Here is a 21531-nt window from a genome sequence, read left to right on the forward strand (position 1 = left end):
AGATGTGTAGTATGACTATAAAATCCATAATTCCCAACCAGAATTGCTATGTAATTTTCTATTCCTTTTCTTTCCCTTGTAAAAAAACCCTGATTGTTATAGTCATCAGTTCAGAAATTATATGCATTCTTGATTTTTTAGTCAAAAAACCAAACAAATAATTGGTTTTAGTGAATACATTCCCTACTCTTTGGATTACTAAAACAAATTAAAAAAAAATAGTTGAAACCCATCTGCAAGCAAAGACATGTTTCAGTGTGTTTGGAATGCAATAGCTTAACTTGAATAAAATGTGTATAATTCACAAGATTATGTCATTTTTTTGGCAGCTGAACTGCTCAGCACTTTTATTCCTTCCAAAAAGGCAGAATAAACAAATGTGTGTTTATGATTGATATCCAATAATCAATACTGAAAGCAATGTGTGTTACTGTGTTAATTTTAAATACCAATTCATATATGCATAGTGCATAGTTTACATGGGTGGGCTTCAAAAAATTTAGCAACCAGTTCTCTGCCTGGTTGCTGGATGGGTGTGGCCATAGTGGGCATGGCCTAGTTGGCCCCCTGCAACACCCTGGCCTGGGAGCAAAAATGGGCCATGGGGGGATGTTATTGCTCTCCTCAGGCTCCAGAGACTTTCCTCGAGCTTCTGGGAGGGACTGAACAGCCACTCTAGGCTCCCGAGGCCAGAAATGGGCCTGTCTCCAAGTTTCTGGAACTTCCACGAGGTCCATTTTTTGCCCTCCCTGAGCCTCTGCGCAGGCCCTGCACTTACCTGCAATCCAAAACAGGCCATGCAGAGATTCCTGGGAGGGCCAGCCAGGGATGGGATTTGCTGGTTTGCTGAACTGGCCATAAAATTAACAACCAGTTCACCTGAACTAGTGTGAACCGGTAGCAGCCCACCCCTGAGTTTATATATACAAATCTTTGTTTTGGATGTGTATCATCTAAACCCCATAGATTCCATGCTGCATCTTCTGCCAGGAGCCAAGCAAGGAGAAATTTCTGACTCAGCTATAGCCTTTTAAATTATTTCTGTGCAACTATGCAAATTACAGTTAACCTCCATATTCTATCAGATATGGAAAGTATCCAATTTTGAGGGTGCTGATATTCTGAGCAACACAACCATGATGAGACAATATTTAAATGCTAGGGTCTGATTTTGGTTCCAACTTACTGTATCTTATCTCAACAATATTTGTTGTCTCCTTTAGTCCATAAATCATCAACATCGTAACAGAATCCAAAGATTAACAGAGTTGGAAGGGACCTTGGAAATTTTCTAATCCAATACTCCTGCTCAAGGAGGGAACCCTATAACATTTCAGACAAACGGTTGTCCAATCTCTTCTTTAAAACCTCCAATATTGGAGCATCCACAAGTTTTGGAGGCAGGTCAGTCCACTGATTAATTGTTCTAATTGCCAGGAAATTTCTCCTTAGTTCTAGGATGGTTGTCTCCTTGATTAGTTTTCATTCATTGCTTCTTGTCCTGCCTTCAAGTTATTTGGATATTATGTTGACTCTCTCTTCTTCTTCTTCTTCTTCTTCTTCTTCTTCTTCTTCTTCTTCTTCTTCTTCTTCTTCTTCTTCTTCTTCTTCTTCTTCTTCTTCTTCTTCTTCTTCTTCTTCTTCTTCTTCTTCTTCTTCTTCTTCTTCTTCTTCTTCTTCTTCTTCTTCTTCTTCTTCTTCTTCTTCTTCTTCTTCTTCTTCTTCTTCTTCTTCTTCTTCTTCTTCTTCTTCTTCTTCTTCTTCTTCTTCTTCTTCTTCTTCTTCTTCACTATCATCTGTCATCATCATTTTCAGTAAGCAGAATGAAGAATGTGCTAGAGCAGGAGTCCCCAATTTTTTTGGCACAGGAACCAGTTTTGTGAAAGACAATTTTTCTATTGATCAGGGGACCAGGGGCAGGGGGAGGAGCAGCATGCAATCTAGATCCTGCACATGTGGAGTTTCCTGCCGCTCATCTCCAGCTGTGCAGCTCCGTTCCTAACAGGTTATGGACCGGTTGGTATTGGTCCATGGTCCAGGAGTTGGGGACCCATTTTATGATGTCATAATGATCTATACAGCCTATCTTCTGAGGCTCTGAATGGGGAACAGGGTTCAAATGAACCCTGACAATATTGATTGGCTTTGGGTTTGAGGATCTTCTGGTTGTATGATTATATCTTTCTAATGCTGAATGGGCTTGCACTATCCCATAGAGACCCTGTGTGCAATCTGAACACAATCTGATCCTCCTGAACTCATAACTCTTGCTTGAAGAGCAGTGAATGACAGTTGTGGCTAGGAAGGCCTTTGCACAACATTGTATTGGGTGCCAATGGAGCCTCTTCCTGGACCAAGGGCCTTACGCACAGTCTCTCATGCCCTGGTCAACTCCTTGTTGAACTATTGCAATACACTCTATATGGGACTGCCCTTGAAGACTAGCTAAACCTTCACCTGCTACAAATTGAAGCAGAATGAAGTTATATATGTCTCTGCTAGAGCACGTTACATCACTAGCTGCAATAGTTACCAGTTTGTTTCTGGATCCAGTTCAATATGCTGGTGTTGATAGTTAAAGTGCTATAAAGAATATTTGAGGCACCATCTTTTCCTGCTTTCACCTACCCAGATCTAATAGAATGGTTCCATTCTCCAGAGATCGACATTTGGTGGGCCCTAAGCAGTGGGCTTTTTTTGCTGTGGCATCTGGATTGTGGATCCCCCCCCCCGAGACATCAGCACTATCACTTTTGAGAGAGAGAGAGAGAGAGAGAGAGAGAGAGAGAGAGAGAGAGAGAGAGAAAACACACTGTGCAGCTGGATGGTCACACCAAATACTAATTTGACTTGGATTTTTCTTGTTCATTTACTTTCCATTTTGTTAATTGATAAACTATTAAAACTTCTATCTCTGAAAGCATAACTGCCTAATATTTTTGCAAAGTACTGTAGATACAATTTTATTACTGATATCCCTCTATTATTTCTCTTTTTTAGTTCTGCTTTTATAGTTTTTCATGTTTCTTAGTAATAATGCATACTGGTTTTAGATAACAATTGTTATATATTGTCATTGGGGATTGTTGTGTCACACAGAATCAGTTTTGTGAGACGGGCAGCCATATAAATTTGATAAACAAATAAACAAACAAACAAACAAACAGTACTGATCTTGCATGATTACCTAGTTCATGTCTTTTTAGTGCTGGATATGTTGTACAAGAGACACCACATAAATCAAGCTTTCTGGTTTCACTGAGTGGAGTGTATTTAGCTGGCAATGTTATAAATCTAGTCTTCTATCCTCATCTATAAAGGATATTTCTAATTGAGAACAAAAAATGTAGCAACAACTATTCTTTTTTGTTCAGCTCTTCAGAATTTAAAACATTGGGAGATATCCTGTCATGCCAGCTTGCCTACAGATGGACTTCCACCTCCTTTTATTTTCAGCTCTTGGATCAGAATCACAAAGCTCATGTGGAAATTATGGATCACATTTGATCCACATTTGGCTCTTTAAATGGGTTAAATAAGAGGCTTCATGGCACCCAGCAATACATACAAAAATATATTGTTTTTTAATAATATGGTCCAGTTACTTCCCTATTCGAGTCTGCAACAGGGCAAAAAAGGATTACATTTCTTTCACATTTGGCTTGAGAAAATGCGTTTGAGCTGCATGGTAGCATTTGAGAGCAATTATAAAGAGAACAATTTCTAAAACCACTTTTGGGATAGTTTAGAGTATGCTGAAGGCAGTGTACGGAGAGCCATGCTATTTTGGAATATCATGGAATGGTGCAAGAGTAGGGATTCTCATTTTTAAAAACTTTCAGTGCAAGTACAAACACCTTATGTATTTATTTAGTGAAAACCCTTCTATAAAGTGTATTAGACTCTAGAGCATGGTGACTGGTAAAAGAAATTGAAACATTCAGATGGTGCCTTTTTCTGTTTTCCGTGTTATTCTATTCATAGAGGGACAACTCTGGGTCCAGCCCAATGTTTATATAATTTACCACATACAGTCTTCACATCTTTCTTCAATTCACAAATCCTTTAATCCCATAAAGTTGATATTGAACATAATTAAGTCTCGTGTAGCACGGTCCTAATTTAAAAAGTACAGCTAAGGAAGCTTAGCCTTATGGTTTGAAAGATTTGAATCTGCTTTAGGAATAAAATGAAAGTATTAAATAAAATTTGATGAAAGCTAATTTTATCTTTGTTTCTTGTTTGAACACCTGATTTTTTTTTTAGAGTTGTCTAAAATTGTAGATTTTTTTTAGAATTGTCTGTCTTGATGAATAACTTACTTTATTTAGTTAAAATATATGTTAAGAAACTTCTATAAATTATAGAAGATCCTATGTTCTAGTTCAATGGTGGCTAACCTTTTTGGCACCAAGTGCCAGAACCCAGAAGAGCAACAGGCAATGGCTGACATGCCCAGCACACGTGGCACGGTTCTAGTTTATACTTCTGATTATATAAATATATTCATGATTAAATATGATAAGCCTTATTTAGTGCATTTCATGAATGGAGTTCAAACTAGAATATATTTTGGATTTTTCTAGAAATAAAATATCTATAAAAACTGCCTTTAACAACCCTGCATTTTTAATTATTTTTGGAGTAGAATCAGGATGACTGAATGGAGCTGAGCGTTTATTCTGACCAGATCCCAGTAAACACTCAGCTCCATTCAGTCACCCTGACTCTACCCCCGCCCCCCAATTATAAAATACATAGGTATTCTATCCCAAATAGAATATCTATGTATTTGATAAAAAGCATAAACAACTTTAACAATTTTAAAACAGAAGCATATCTTTAAACTTGGCTTCTTGCTTAACTACTATATGTATAACAAGGACACAAACATTAGAAAGAATAACCATCTATGATTTTACCATTATACTGAAATATTTGAAATTCTCACATAACTAGAAATTTTCAATATTATAAATATTTTATTAGAATAAAAAAATACATACAGATAGCCATAGGATATATACACACAGCTAATAGTTGAAAGAAAATTAGGCAAAACTTTTTCAATATGAAACTAGTATATTCTAAACATCTCATGGAGACAATAGCAGTAGAAGGTAAATTCAGTAAGTTGATCATGAAAATGGTAGTAATAGGAACATGGTGTATAATTTTGTTATAACATGAATGGTGAATTTACCATTCAGTGGATGAACATTTGCTATGTATTATGTAGAGGAACTTTATTCCCATTGAAAGACAAGTGTTTGGAAGCATCAATATTTCCCATTTTCCATGTTGAGGAGCCAGTAGCTGCAGTGTTATATTTTACTATGTACATTATATACAGACCAAAAAGGAGAAATTGTCAAAGCTGTAGTCATGTGAAATTTTTTGTTCTGAAAACCTAATAAAATATAGAGCAATGTTTAAACTTTTACAGATCTTGTTCAAGAGTCTACCTCAAGTATTCAGTAGAAAGGTCAGAAAAAGTGAATTCATACAAATTGTATTTGGAGTGAGAATTATTTTTAGAAGCATTGAAATTGTAAACAAGGTATGCCAAACAGGGATACATTATTTCCAATGAAAACATTGGTCAAAAAGAAAATTAAATTTGTTTATATAAATAAGAGAACAAGAATGAATATATAATCCAGAATAGTTCTAAACAATGGGATGGAAACATTGCAATTGGACCTACATCCAAAGAGAAACCTGGCATTTAGGACAGCACCAAATTGAGGGATGCATATTCAAACACATTACATATAATAAAGGAAGTTATTTCCTGGCTATGAGGCTCTGGTGTATTGTACTGAAAGTGTGATGTTCTTTTCTGGGCACTTCTAAAAAAAAATGCAAAAATACTAATACAGACAAAAACAGAATGTAAAACTAAGAGAACAAGAAGAGCCATAGTAGCTTACTAAAAGGATGTGCAAGCATAAATAAAATAAATGCAGATACTTTTAGAGTTTGATATATCAAGAGGATCCTAAATGTTAAGGGCCGAATTGATAGTTGTATGGATGACAGAGCTGCAAATGAATTTGTCCTGTAAAGCTTCTGAACTACCTTCATAAATTAATATGGTTTTGAACCAAAAAGAAGCGCAGTTCCTTTTTTATGTGGGTGAAAAGACATGAAAAAGATAATATATCATTCAGTGCTCTAATGTAAAAGCCGGTCCTGGGATTTTCCATTTTTAAATTTTGAAACTGTACGAATACATTTTCAACTAAGACATTCTAGGAGATTGCATCAGTCTTGAACAGAGAAGAATACTATCTCCTTGAACAGCCTCTACAAATAAAGCAAACAAACAAAATCAGAAAAAAACTAGCAGAAGCTACCAAACATTAATAAAGTCAAAAAATAAAGCAGCATGATAAACTTTTTAGCAGACTAGTTTTTTTTATATACTTAACTTTTTTATATTTAACTGTTTACAACAAAAGTAAATATGTATAGTCTATATGAATATAAACAGAGATAATCATTTATTCAAATGAAGTCTAGCATTGAGAGGCTTTAAGAAAATTATTCAGGGTTTTTCATCAAACAGTGGTGAAATATAATTTGTAATTAATGCAAATTAAAAATAGAATGTTTTATTTCAGATCACGTTAAAATAATTTCTTGTTACTTGGAAAACATAAAGACTCTCAAAACTTTTTCCAATGCCCATCTTCTTATTTTTGTCACATCAGAAATATGTAATGTAAAAAGTCCTTTGGTTCATTAAGTCTTAAGGCATTTTATATTCCTTTAGAAGGAATTGTTTGAGATGGACATGATCTTTATTTCTTTAGAATGAAGTATCAGAAAGGATAAAAAATGTTTAAATGCAGACTGGTAGTAAATGCATGCATATTAACTCCACCTATTATTTCTGTTGGTCTTGTAATGGTTGTCTTAAAAAGCACTTTAAAGTAAATGATACCCCTGGTCTGAAAATACACTATCACAATATTGCATTGAAAATCAAGAACAGAGTTATTGACATCAAACTGGAGAGGCAATTTAAAATTTCTGCACAACTTCCTCTTGCATCCATACCTGAAACAAATGAAAAACAAAAGATTAGTGGAAGAAGAATGCGAATTTTAAACACTCAATGTTCTTTGGATTTATAAAACTTCTGTGATTTTTCACAGGTTTTTTTAAAACCTGCCTTCAACCACAACTTCATACAGTAAACTTTGACTCAATTCCCAGAGAGCGAGTTTGATGCACTGGGATAGATACTGGGGGACTGTGAATTATAGTCCTGCCTGTGGCAAGAAAACAGCTGGGTAATTTTATCTGCCCTAGGATAAAGACAAGGGCAAACTGCTTCTGAAAAATGTTGCTTAAAAATTCTATGTAGTTGCCAGGAGTTAAGATGCCCTCAAAGGCATTTTTTTAAAAAAATCCTTACAGGTGTTTCATCCTTATTTTTCTGTAGTTGCTTGCAAGACTATTGTAGTATTCATTGGGAAGCTCCAAATAACTGAAAAAAATATTAAAACTAAAATACGTGTTTGAAATTGCTCTGTGTGTCATTCTATACATTATATATTGCTAGCTGCTTAGATGGAATCTAGCAATAATTAGAAGAAGAGATGTAAGCAGACATGCCTTTAAAGAAATATTTAAAAGGGACTGTAAGGTTATGGAAATACTTGGTTTTTTTTTCTCTTGGGAACTTTCTATATAATGTTTACTAAGTGTTCTATGCAGCTTCAATAATATACGTATGTTCCCACCAGTGGTGGGATTCCAATTGTTTTACCACCGGTTCGGTGGGCGTGGCTTGGTGGGCGTGCTTTGTCTAATGCTGGCATGCAGCTTTCTCCACACCAGCTGAGACCTGCAGCACCAATCAGCTGAGAGGATAAAGAAGAGAAAAGCGCAGGGGGGTGGGTGGCAGGGACAATCCTGCACTTTTCTCTTCTTTCTCCTCTCAGTTGATTGTAGCATTTCCCCACCTCTTCTCAGCTGATTGTGGGAGGCTTTTTTAAAATTACCGGTTCAGGTGAACAGGTCTGAACTGGTAGCATACCACCACTGGTTCCTACTAACTGATAGAAACACCATGTTCCATTTCTTGCTAAGTTTTCTTTAATGAATAATTTCATATTTTTCTTAGTGTTAGCATTGTATACGTACTGTATAGTAATATTTTACTATTTGATGGCTTTATGCACACCACTGACATTACACTATTCTGAATCTCCAATTTGTATAAAATATAATGATAGAATTACTTTTTATTAAAAGTAAAAATAATTACTTTTTATCTATTATTATTGTAGTGGTTGAGTATATAGTACAGAATTAAGCAAGCATTTATTTTAGTCACTGAAGGATCATAATGAGGCAATTTATTCTGCCCTGTTCCTGCTAAGTATTGAGAATAACAGAATAACAGACTTGGAAGGACCTTGGAGGTCTTCTAGTCCAAATCCCTGCATAAGCAGGAAACCCTGTACTATTTCAGACAAATGGTTGCACAATCTCTTCTTACAAACCTCCAGTGCTGGAGCACCCACAATTTCTCGAGGCAAGTTGTTCCACTGATTAATTGTTCTGTTCAGAAATTTGTCCTTAATTCTTGATTGGGTTATTGTTATCGGTAAGATGTTTCTCATTTTCAATCCAATTAATTAAGAGAAACAGAAACTCCTTACTTGTTTCTTAATCGGAAACAATTGTTTCCGATTATTGTTTCAGTTAGTCAGATCTTATTCATCTGATATAAACAAAGAGTCCTTCGACTTGATGATCTCTTTACTGATAAGAATCTTCAAGCTTAATGCTTTCACTCTTGGCAAAAGGGGAAACCATTCCAAGATAAGATAGCTGTATCTTTCATGTTCTTGATAATATCCAATTGGATGAGACCACTGAAAAAGTAAGTGTACTTAATTAGAGTTTGGAGCCTGTATAAGTTAGTCAAAATCCCTATGTATAAAATAACAATGAAGACCTAACTGTGGGTAGCATTCCTAATAAATACATATCTTTTGAGGGATCCTTGGTGATCTTTCAGCTTGGCTGTTTTCCTGCAGACATTTCAATACCTAAACTAGGTAATATCATCTAGTATTGAAACATCTGCAAGAAAATAATCAAGCTCAGAGACCACCAAGTACCCCTGATTTCAATTCTAAACTACAAATATTTCTCTCTATTGATACATCTTTTGTCAGCCACTGTTTCTTCAGATTGTAATTCTATGATGTTTTTGAAAAGCCTGGTAAATATTAATTGTCTCTACCAATGAAAATATTAATTTGTCATTCTTTGCAAATACAATTACTGATCCAGGCTTTGACATTCAAAAATGTAATAACCATCAAATTAATTAATTTGTTTGGAAATTATTTAGTGTGTGAAAGTAGCCTGTGGGTTCAACACAAACAATTGTCTGTGGAAGTTAAAACAGAAAATGCTGACTATGTGTTTGGGCTTGATTATGTTTACACAGCCAATAAATCTCATCTTTCCAATTAAGCACAGGTTTCTGGCATTCAAGAAGTTTTTAGATTTTAGGACTCTAAGAAACATTTGTTTCAATTAAATTGTTAATAGGTCTAAAGCACAGGAATTTATTTCTAATGTTACCCTGTTTTTGAATATTGGCCTTTTATCCTTTTCTTCTTTTGTGTTTTGTTTGCAAAGAGACTACCGTATTTGCCGGCGTATAAGACGACCCCCCACCACCACCAGAAACGCCCTCCAGAAATCCCCGGGGCTGCAGCGGCAGGGCGGAGTGCCAGGGGCCGTGGGAAGAGCAGGAAGGCTGCAGCCTCGGGCGGAGCGAGGCGAGCGGGATGAAGCGGAAGCGACGCAGGGGATCCGGGAAGCCAGAGGCGCCTTCGCTGCGTCCAACAAGCATCCGAAAGCCGGCAGTGGATATACCGGCGTATAAGACGACCCCCCTACTTGGAGGCATGTTTTTCGGGGCAAAAAAGTTGTCTTATACGCCGGCAAATATGGTATACCTATATTATTAATTCCAAAACATATGTTAAATGTAACTTTGTTTTGAAAAGTTGTGCCTGGTTCCTGGTAACTATATGGATTTATTTATGTTGGGGTTTGTTTTGCCATTGGATAGTTTCATAATTCAATCAATCAATACATCAATCAAAAGTTGTATAACCTAATTTACAACCCTGGGATTTTTTGAGTGGTCTCCTAACCAGGTATTAGCAAGATCTGACTATTCCTAGCTTTGTTGGGATCAGCCACAGTTTGCCAGATTGTATCACTTACTGTATCTTCACTGATATGCACAATATACTTTTAAAATAAGGTTTGAGTTCATACATATATTACAAGAATAGAATATATGCTTGATCTATCAGTAATAACTAGTTGGAAATATAGATATTTATACAAATTCACGAAATATATTTTTCCTTAATTTCCTAAATTAAGCATTCTTCAGTTCCTGCTATTTCCTTGTAGAAATCTACTCTTAGAAGATTGTAAATGAGGGGTGAAACACTTTCTGCTTTTTAAATTGAACATTCACCTCCTGTTTTGGCCATATTATGCAAAATAATATGCTAAAAGTAGAAAATCTTAGCACAGCCCTTTATTTGGAAGCAAATTCTTCTGAAAGACAAGATCAATTTCTTTCATCAAATAACATTCACATCTTATATTAAGTTTCATCCCGAAGATAAACCATATTTTAATAAAGCGTTGTACATTATCATTCTATAAACATACTTGCTAATTTAGGGACTTTAATCTGGTCACTGCTAATGCCATCGCCACCATCAGTCACTGCTTTCACTTCTATAACATAATCATCGTTTAAAGGAAGCAAAAGTTCTGCAGATGTTCTATTTGTGTCCAGGATACTGAGCTGGCTGTGACTGCTAGTCCAATATAAAATCTGCAGCATCAAAAGAAAAGTGAAGACTTTAGTGATACTACTTAATCATCATTTAATCTCATTTATAGATAGAAGAAAAAAAGATTCCTGAAAAAGGATGAAAAAGTGGCTGAATGTTTTGGTTTCACAGTCATAGGATTTTTTAAACAAATAGATTATTATTTTATTGGAATTTGTCTTTACCTCTACCAAGAATTCGGGTAAGTATGTAAGTAGGACTATGATACATGGATATTAAAGCAAACAAAAATGTGAATATTTATGAACCACATAAGAAGCTTGCATATGGCAAGAAATTATTCTGTCTTGCATACTATATTTAAATGCTTATTCATTTCAAAACAACATGCAGAATTCCATTATAATAAACAATAGAATTAACATACAAATGGCCATAGTCCAGAGAATTTATTAAACCATTCATAATATATGGACTGAAGGAATAGAGATTTTGATATAAGAACTTTAGTAAGAAGCTTAATTAAAAGAAGTTTCTAATGGATTTTGTTCTGCATATTCAAAAATATTATCATTAATGTTACTGATGGTCAGACTTCTGCATACAGTAACTTTTTCAGATTGCTTATTTCATCTTTCCTAGTTTCCCCCAATAGTATATCATAAGTTGAAAGAACAGGAAGAAAGGAGAAAGGTGTAATATAATAAATGTTCCTTAAATTGGTCCCATCCACAAGCCCAAGACATGAGTTCCCAGAAGTCATTCAAGGAATAGGCTATTTAAGGAATACTTAACACTTTTGCTTCTTATGTTCATATTATTTGCTTTATTGAATAGTCTTGGACAACCACTGTCTCACAGGTGGGCTATAGTTAGAGGATTGTATGCTGTATAGAATTTGCTGAAGAAAGGATGATGTATAAAGATAAAGACTGAAAAATTAAATGGATAGGAACTGTAAGAAAACAATGTACACAGTACAACCTCAATTGTCTGGACTTCTATTCAATAAATTTCAGGTTCACCAACAAAGTTTTACTTACAACTTTACTCCAAACAATGGACAAAATCTTTGTTTCCAAAGCAATTCAGATGATCAATATAATTGCATAATTATATACTTTTCATTTTACATCATCTGCATAATCATATGATTAGTCAACTAAAGCACACTAGTACAAAGATATAAAACAGCAATTAAATAATTATGCCTATTAACTAAGTATTACATTTGGATTTAACAGATATTCAGATTTAACAGGCATTTTTCCTCCCTCTCCCCAAATAATATATTCAATCAATCAATCAGAATAGAGGTAGAAGGGACCTTGGAGATCTTCTAATTCAAGCCCCTGTTCAAGCAGGAGATCCCCTACCATTTCAGACAAGTGGCTGTCTCATTTTTTCTTAAAAACCTCTAATGATGAAGTACCCACAACTTCTGAAGGCAAGCTGTTCCATTAGTTAATTGTTCTCACTGTTAGCAAGTTTCTCCTTTATTCCAGGTTGTTTCTCTCCTTAGTTTAGTTTCCATTGTTTCTTGCCTTGCCTTCTGGAGCTTTGGAAAACAAGTTGACCCTCTCTTCTTTGTGGAAGACCCTCAAATATTGGAATACTGGAATACTGCTATCATGTCACCCCTAGTCCTTCTTTTCTCTAGACTAGGCATATCCAATTCCTGCAACCGTTCTTCATATGTTTTAGTCTCCAGGCCTTGGTTGCTCTTCTCTGCACTTTTTCCAAAGTCTCAGCATCTTTTTTGTAATGTGGTGACCAAAACTGGATGCAGTATTCCAGGTATGGTCTTACTAAGGATTTATAAAGTGGTAATAATACTGCAGTGATTTTGATTCTATTCAATTGAGGTTTTGCAGTATATAGTTTCATGATATTATGTAGCAAGAAATAACAAAATCATGTGCATTCTAATCTTAATCATATTTCTTCAGAAATCTTAACTTTCCCTTTATTATATAGTACTAATACATTTTACTTTTTATGCAATAAATATATATAACTGTATCTACATGAAGAAGTAAGCTATCTGCAGTCTCAGGATAATTTCTTCTAGATTTAAGGAAGCACGCATTTTTTTTAGGAAAAACTTTGGGAAATTAGCTACTCCCAAATCCTCCAGTAAGGACTGAATATATTGCATATCAGACACAGGTTGATAAATGGAAATTTGGAGGGTAAATGGAATGAAATAAACTGGAAGTCATAAGGATGACTATTTCTGTAGAGTCATTATGCCATCTGTGGGACTCCTTCCCACATCTGCATCGGATTGCAATTCAGTGCTAGCCATATGTTGAGAGATATATGATTCTTCACAGCACAAAGGTTATGATATGGATAGCCTACCCAATGCATGGAATTTCACCTAAATGGACCCTGAGTTTTTTAAATAAAATATATTTTATTTACATACTAAAGGATTAATTTTTGCTTATTAGATGTCTATTGAAGATGAAACTGCTTCTCTCCTTGTGCTTACCTGCTGAACTAAAGTGAATCTGATGTCTATTTCTTAGCTCCTGAATTGCTCCTGAAGTTACTTGCAACATGTTTCTGTTTGAGTTGCTCCATGTTGGAGAAATCTACAACTGGTTTGTAAAATCTACTTATTATGTTTATAAAGATGTTAAATGAAGCATCAGCCATCTGTGTTTATTTTTCCAGCCGTCAAGCCCAAAATTGACATATGTGTAGCCATTTTCGTTAGGCTTAATATACTGTATATTCATTTTCTTACTTTCTCTGTGGCAGTCATGGGGGAAGGGTTTCGGGCTCGACACATTCCTAAGAGGGGATGAGTGGAGATAAAGAGAGTGTTTTGGCTAGGTGATCTTTCTTCCTGTGGGAAAAGAGTTGTTCGGGCTTGAGCCCCTTGGGGTGGAGATTTATGACATCGAGCAACGTTGAGTCACTTCTATTGGAGAATGTGACTTTGGGGGGGAGGTGTTTCTAACTTGTAGTATTGTGGGGTAATTATGGGTTGAGTCAGATCCAGAATTACCATGGACTTTGCCAATTTGATGCTTTCCTAAATAAAAGAATTTTTTTTGAAGATGGACTTTGTTCTTTTTTTTTTTAAATGGATTTCATCACTTGGAAACCTGACATTATTCCGAATTAACACTGCAAAACTATGAATACACAATAATCACAGTAATGATACAGCATAAAATACATAAATATATAAATACGTATCATCAATATGAATATGAATAAATAAGAATCAATATTGTACCAATCCCAGAGTACTTGCAGGTTATAATGACATATATTTGTTCCTTGCTACATCTTATTTTATCTATCCATCCATCCATCTGTCTATGGGGTCTGAGTTTGTTTTGACTGCAAAAGACCGTGTGGACTACAAGTAGACTCAACCTGTGAACACAACTGAGCCCAAAATTTGTTGTTAAGCGAGACATTTGTTAAGTAAATTTTGCCTCATTTTACGACCTTTCTTTCTGCAGTTGTCAAATGAATCACTACAGTTGTTAAGTTAGTAACGTGGCTGTTAAACAAATCTGGCTTCCCCATTGACTTTGCTTGTCAGAAGGTCTCAAAAGGTGATCACATGATCCAGGGACAATGCAATCATCATAAATATGAACCAGATGCCAAGCATCCGAATTGTGATCACGTGACCATGGGGATGCTGCCAATGGTTGTAAGTGTGAAAAATGGTCATGAGTCACTTTCTACAATGCCACTGTAACTTTGAACGGTCATCAAATGAACTGTTGTAAGTTAAGAGCTACCTATACTCCTAGATTTTAAAATAGACAATAATGTAGCTGTGGTGAAAAAGAGAATGCTGATATTTCCAAGGTGCGGTTTTAGTTACATCAGTATTGCCTTGCTTGAACTTACCTTATAGCCCACTACTTCTGATTCATTTTCCATGGCATGCACTTGTTCCCAGTTCAGCACTACCCTAGAGTCTGTAATGTTCCATTCTAAATTTCCTGGAGGCTGGCTGGGTGCTTAAAAACATAATGAATACAAGATTTAAATTTACTTGGTGCTTGAAATTTCTCATGTCAAAGCAAATAATTCAGGTACCAGACTGTCACTCATTCTTTGTACACTGTTTTTGTGTTTGAAAACATTTAGAAGGATACTATTTTTTAACATGACTGAATTCCATTGAATATTCTGCTGAGTGAAATTCATAGCCAAGCCTGTAAGTGATGCTTATGCCATTTCAAACAGGTGTAAATAAACATTACTACAAAGTAGGATGCAATATATGCAGACATAGACATGCACAGATGTACAGGTGATCCTTTGCATAATTATCTACACAATTCTTTTTCATTATTTTCTTTTCTCTTCTTCCTTTAATGGAAGAAGAGTCAATCAACCATTGGGATGTTTATTTGAACTCTTGACAATTTAATTACCAAATAAAATAATTACAGTTATAATAAAATAGAAAAAAACCCAATGTATTTGGAATTCCCTGGGGATCAGGGAATCCTAGAACATATAGGCTGATATGAAAAAAACAATTCCACATCTTGAATTGAATTGAATTCCATGAAACTAAATAGATAAGTCACTCTTATAGATAACTGCTGAAAGTAGATTTTAGTCCTATTTGATTGCCAGACAAGACGTATTAGTCACAAGTTGCTATTTTCTAAAATTGCAGGATAATTAGATTAGCAGTTGGTCAAGTCATAAATAATTAAACCTTGCACATCAATTTCTAAGCAAGCTAATGATCAGTTGTGTAGCTTGCTCTCAGGATGACCTCCTATTTAATAAGTATTGATGCTATGACTATGAATTATAAGGTACACAATAGCATCTGTATACTATAAATATCCGTGCAGATGTAAAGTTATAAGAAACAGAAAAGATCAACAAAACTGGAGAAAAAGATAAAGAGGGAGGGAGAAAGAACAAGAATTATCTGGTTTCAATTTTGTAGTGAGCAAAGAATTTTGGAGATTATTTTGAGATGACTGATTATGTTCTACCAAGTTATAGTGACAACAGATTTTCCCCATGAATTTCTGACTTCAGACTGGTCCTTCAGGTCATTCAGTGATGCATTCCTTACCACTGAAACTGAGTTCAATGATCTTGCTGCTAGCGGTCCTCTTTATTGCATCCTTCCATCTTTCCCAGGATTACAGACTTCTCCAGTGAACTAGATCATTGCATAATATATCCAAAGTATGATTATTTGAACCTGGATATTTATGCCTCAAGTGAGAAATCTGGGCTGATTTGTTTGATAATCTCATTTTTTTTTTCTTGACTAACTAATGTTCAAAAACATTAATATCCCTACTTCTACAAAGTCCAACTTTTGGTTCAATAGAGTGTCTGCACAATTTTGATCTTTGTAGGAATAAATGCATCCCAGCATCTGAATATCTTTTCAAGGACCTTCATGGCTGTCTACAATGGGCAAATCTGCAGGGTAGTTCTTGACAGGTGGCTCTGACAGTCAATCCTAAAAAGCAGAAAGTATCCCCCTCTTCAATATCTTCATTGTCATTTCTAAGGATGGTTACTGCAATTTGAGTTTGTTTTTTATTTATTCTCAGTTCCATTTTTTCACTGTGCTCCTTGACATTATTAGTTTTGCAATTCCCGAGATGAGTAAAGCAACAGATGAAAACCAATCATTTATTGTAATACGATCTTGAACATATACCTACTATTTTCAGTGATACAATATGAGAAGAATGAAAGAGAAAAGAGAAACTATAGTCAGAAAAGATAAAGATCTGAGTAAGGAACTGAATCAAGAATTCCAAAGAACTATTAAGAGAATCAAGAAGTAGGTTTTACAATGACATCTGTAAAAACATCAAAAGTGAAGTTGTAGAAAAACAAGAAGTCTTAAAAAATATTTGAACTTAGAAAGAATTGGTACTCTCTAATTGGTATGCTAAAGGTTACTTTTTCTTTCTTCTATTCAATCATGTCTGATTCTTGGAAACTGCCTGAATAAGTCCCTGAAATTTTCATGGCAAGATTTTTCAGAAGTGGTTTGCCATTGCTTCCTTTCTATGGCTGAGAGAAAGTGACTGGTCCAAGGACCTTTCGCTTTGTACCTAAAGTGGAACTAGAACTCACAGTTTCCTGGTTTTCAGCCTTGACTACTACCCTAATCTGTCTCTTAAAGGATACTAGTAGACTGATGATAACTGAATCAAAGAAAAGATGAAAATATTATACTGAAAATCTGTACAGTAGAAATATTCAATATCTGAGAAGATAATCCCACTTACAAAAATCTCTACTATTATAAGGTTTGTTACTGAGAGTTTTGTGCATAGATAAGCAGCTATATAAATTGCTTTAATAAAACTATTGTTAGACCAGCACTCTGGATTTTACCAAGTTTGGAAATCTACAGAAATTTACGGAATATCTATACAAAAATGGTAAGCAACTTTCCAAAATGTTTGTGACAATACAACAACACTAACAGAATTTTGCTAATCCAGTTTGATTTGTGTTGATCACAAAAGGGACGCAGTATCTAGAAAGACTCATTGGGTACACTGCACCACAGGGCAGGATAATAAAAGGAGAAAGAAAAATAGAGACAATGTTTTTATTTTCTATTTCTGTTCACATAGCTGTTTAGAGCTCCTGCTTGTAGTTACTCAAGAGTGAAAGGGGTTAAAGTTATTTTGAGGTTTAGTAGAGATGGAGATTAACTTTTCACTTCTAAATTTGGGAGAATGGAAGCTGAAATAACTTATGCTGCTACATATTCATTCCAATATATAGCCCTTGATATATATCTATAAGTATATAAAATTCTGTACAGGTAATCCTTGACTTACACCTGTAATGGAACCTTCCCATTATGGTTGTGAGTTGTGATAGCTGAAAGTAGATCATCACAAGACAGGACCATCACATGACCGATCAGATCATCACATTTACAACTTTATTTGTAGTGGTAAGTAAGCTAATAACACAATCATTAGGATTAAGTTAATTGTTCATTATGGTTTTTGGTAAAAACTGGAAGTAAACATTTTTTTTTGGCAAAAATCTGACTATGGGATATTGCAAGCAGCCATAAATACAGCCGACTGCTGAGTGCCTGAAATGTAGTCATGTGACTCAAGGGTAGGAGAAGACAGCCATCAAAACTTGAAAATCAGGTCAAAAGTATATTTAAGGGAATCTATTGTAACTTTGAATAGTTGCTCGGCAATAGGTCATAAGTTGAGGACTTACGTATACAGATTCTTAATCAATGGAAGTTCAAAAGCATCTTTATACAAAGGAAAATGAAATAAGTTCTAGAAGAGCCAGGCTTTAATGAACAAATGAAGCTCCAGAATTCATGTAAAAATGGTTTTCTAATTACTTTCAATATAATAATAATGTTTCTAATACATTGCAAATATTGGGGAAGGAATAGATTGAGGTCTAATTGCTTTTCTGTACCTCACAATGCCTATAGCAGCATACACTGCATAATTTTTTAATTGTTATTTCCTTTTCAGAAGATACAAGAGTAATTCTTAATTCATTCAGATAGCAAGTCTATATAAATTTCCAAAGAACATAGCAGAGAACTATAAGATTTTTAAAAGGGATGGGTATTTTTGACTTGGAAGTAATGGGTTCCACTTCTGCTCTTAATACTTCTGAAGATACCTACGTGGCTTTTTTGTGGTAGCATTAACAGTGGCACTGAAAGGACCTGCTCCTGCACTGTTGTATGCTCGAACAGCTGTATAATATACCAAGTTGCTCATCAAGCCTGTTATTTTCACTGAAGTCTCTTTTCCGGTGGCTTTTACTTTGTTTGAAGACTGTTCTTTCCCACCATTGTTCCAATATCTTACCTAGAGGGAATAAGTAACAGCTTAATTTAAACCACACTGTTGACACCATTGCTTGCTCAGATCTATCCTTTATCATCTGTTGCTTAGGTAAAATAGCTGAAATTAAATTTTGTGTTCCAGATTGTCGTGGGCAAAAAACACTAGGAAGAAAAATACTGTATATACTTCTATGAAATCCTAGAGTTTTATTTTGATTTGAAGGAAGATATATTTACTGAACAGACTCCTACCACTGGATGGGCATACCACGTTTAATACTGTGATGTAGATAAAAACAGCAGAATCAAATTATGTACCTGAGCATCAAATTGTGCACCTATTTGTGTTGTCAATTTTAAAAAAAGCCTTTCTCATATTCAGTTTTCCAAAACCAAAACCTATGTGTGTTTAAATACAACCAGGTTTATATAGGATGCATTTAGATTGAAGATTGTGTGTTTGTCATGGATGGAGATGCAGCTGATACCAACCAAGCACGTATAGAAGTTGGTTGACAGTTAATTTTCATTCTCAGTGCAGTTTTTGTGATCTTGCTATAATTGATCTGGTGTAATGCCAGCAAAGAAGTTAAAACTCAAGTTGTGTATAAAATCTGTGAATATTTATACTTGGCTTTTATATTCCCCATAAGATCAGATTAATTTGCAGCTATGCCATGTGTTCATCTAGGTTCAGAAGCAGAAAGCTGCTTTTCCAACTTTGAAGAATCAGCCATTTAAGTAAAGTAGGAATTGGGGAGGGGGGGGGAATGGGGAAAAAATAAAATTTCTACAAGTTTCCATGACTCATTTTTCTCTTGTGAAATAGAGACAGGATGGCTGATTCTTAAGAGGAAACATAGGCTTACTTAGGGGTGGGATTCAAATTTTTTAACAACTGGTTCTGTGGGTGTGGCTTAGTTGGTGGGCATGGCTTGGTGGTTATATGACCGGATGGATGTGGCTTAGTGGTCATGTTATTGGCCAACTCAATATCACTCACATCGAGGCACGCATCTCTTCGCCAGGCCTCTCATCACTGTGGAGATGCTGTAACAGTCGTAAGTGTGAAAAATGGTCATAAGTCACTTTTTTCAGTGCCATTGTAACTTTGAATGGTCACTTCACACAAGCAAAATACCAGCAAAAAAGGGGAAAAAAACTCCAGAGACGTTCCTGAGACAGGAAGTCTAGTCCTGCCAAGAATGTAATAAGGGTTAATGGAGAGGCAGTTTCTGTAAGCAACACCAGAATGTTTCCTTCCTGTCTTCCTTACAGGATTAGGCCAATAATTTCTTCTAACAACCAGTTCTCTGAACTGCTTAGAATGTTAACAACCGGTTCTAGCGAATAGGTGCAAACTGGTAGAAACCCACCCCTGGGCTTACTATTGCAAATGAATAATTATTTGAAAGTGAAAAGCATCCCATCACAGTAAGGGAGAAGTACAACAAAAAATTGGTATTACCTCATAGCCTAATAATCTTCCACTGCCCATTTTCCAAGGAATGGGAATCCAGGTAACTTCAATTGTGGAAGAAGATAGACTATTTGCAGAAACACCAGAAGGAGCTATTGTAGGCTCTGAATTAGGAGACAAAGAACAAAAAATACTAGTGAAAAAAAGAGAAATCTAAGGTGACTGATTTGCCAGTCAATTACAATGTCTGCACTGAAATTAACAAAACAAATTCCTCTTTTATTCATTTGCAGATAAAATGCCTAATAAAATTATTCAGTAACTCACCCTCTTCAGCAGAATACACTGTGGCCACTGGACTAAACGGTCCTTCTCCTTTATTATTGTATACCCCAACCTTGACTTCATAGGGTGAAAATGGTAAGATACTTTCATTCCTAAAGACATATCTTGGGGTATCAGGTGATGTAACAACTGTCTGTATCCAGGTTGTAATGCCAAGAGGTCGGAAAGCAACTACATAACCAAATCCTTCACCATTCTGTAATTCTTCAGGAACTGGCTAAACACATAGATAGTATGCAAATAAGATACTAAAATCATCATCATCATTAATCATCATCATCCTTGTAGAAATCCAACCTTCCCATTTGACAATGATTTGAGATCTCATAAAACCTCTAATCAATCATTTTAATAGCATAGCTTTCTGAATGCTAATAATTTTAGTTTAGTAAAGGAAAAAATGACCTCCAGTATATGAAAATTTAGAATACACTGAACTTCTACATGTAAGCTTACTTATTTGTCAATAGTTCCCAGGACATTTAATAGCTCTTACTGCTAAGACCTATATTAAATAAAGCTGAAAGAATGGCATGTAGAATGGCAACTATCATACAGATAGTTCTATGGAACTTATGTTTTCCAAGTTATTTTAGCTAAAGCTCTGAAGACTATGCTCTGTTTGTTTTACAATGCCTTCAAATATATCAGAATTTTTTAAAATCTCTTCTTTTGTTGACAAAAATATATCAAGTTAGTTAATAAAGTGCTTGACTTCAGGTTGACTATTCACCTTGTTCTTTATTAAAACCTGAAATTAAATGTTGCATGGCATTATCTTCTGTCTTTTCAATGAAGGTCAAAATACAACTACAAGATATACTGCATAAATCTATCTAGTGATCATTGTCAACCAGTTATTAAGCACCAGTAGTTAACTGAATGCTATACAGAATATAAAACAGATTAGACCTTTCTTTACATGAACTAGGAAGACAAAATACTAATATTACCCCAAATAGATATTTAATTTGCTATGTAATAAATTCGTATGTATTAAAAAGAAGAGTTGGTAAAAGGAAGAATGGACAACATCTATTTTATTCTCAGGAAACTTTATAAAATAATAAAAATAATTT

At 35.1% G+C, this 21531-nt stretch overlaps 1 protein-coding gene across 2 annotated transcripts in view; it reads right to left on the bottom strand.

Moving 5' to 3' along the window:
- Positions 1-4965: 4965 nt before the first annotated feature.
- The window catches only part of LOC113419540 (contactin-3-like), a 210520-nt gene continuing 193954 nt past the window's right edge, over positions 4966-21531 (bottom strand). For both annotated transcript variants that reach the window (XM_087954589.1, XM_087954591.1), the window contains 6 exons: positions 20435-20669; positions 20156-20271; positions 18523-18709; positions 14745-14857; positions 10732-10900; positions 4966-7065 (listed from right to left, as the gene is read on the bottom strand). In XM_087954589.1, coding sequence (XP_087810715.1) covers positions 6971-7065; positions 10732-10900; positions 14745-14857; positions 18523-18709; positions 20156-20271; positions 20435-20669 — 915 coding nt within the window. In that variant the 3' untranslated portion in view covers positions 4966-6970. The remainder of the gene's footprint in view (positions 7066-10731; positions 10901-14744; positions 14858-18522; positions 18710-20155; positions 20272-20434; positions 20670-21531) is intronic.

Source organism: Notechis scutatus, chromosome 2, assembly GCF_049901735.1.
Source record: "Notechis scutatus isolate UNSWTSFEM ecotype Mainland chromosome 2, rNotScu1.2, whole genome shotgun sequence".
NCBI classification, from domain to species: Eukaryota; Metazoa; Chordata; class Lepidosauria; order Squamata; family Elapidae; genus Notechis; species Notechis scutatus.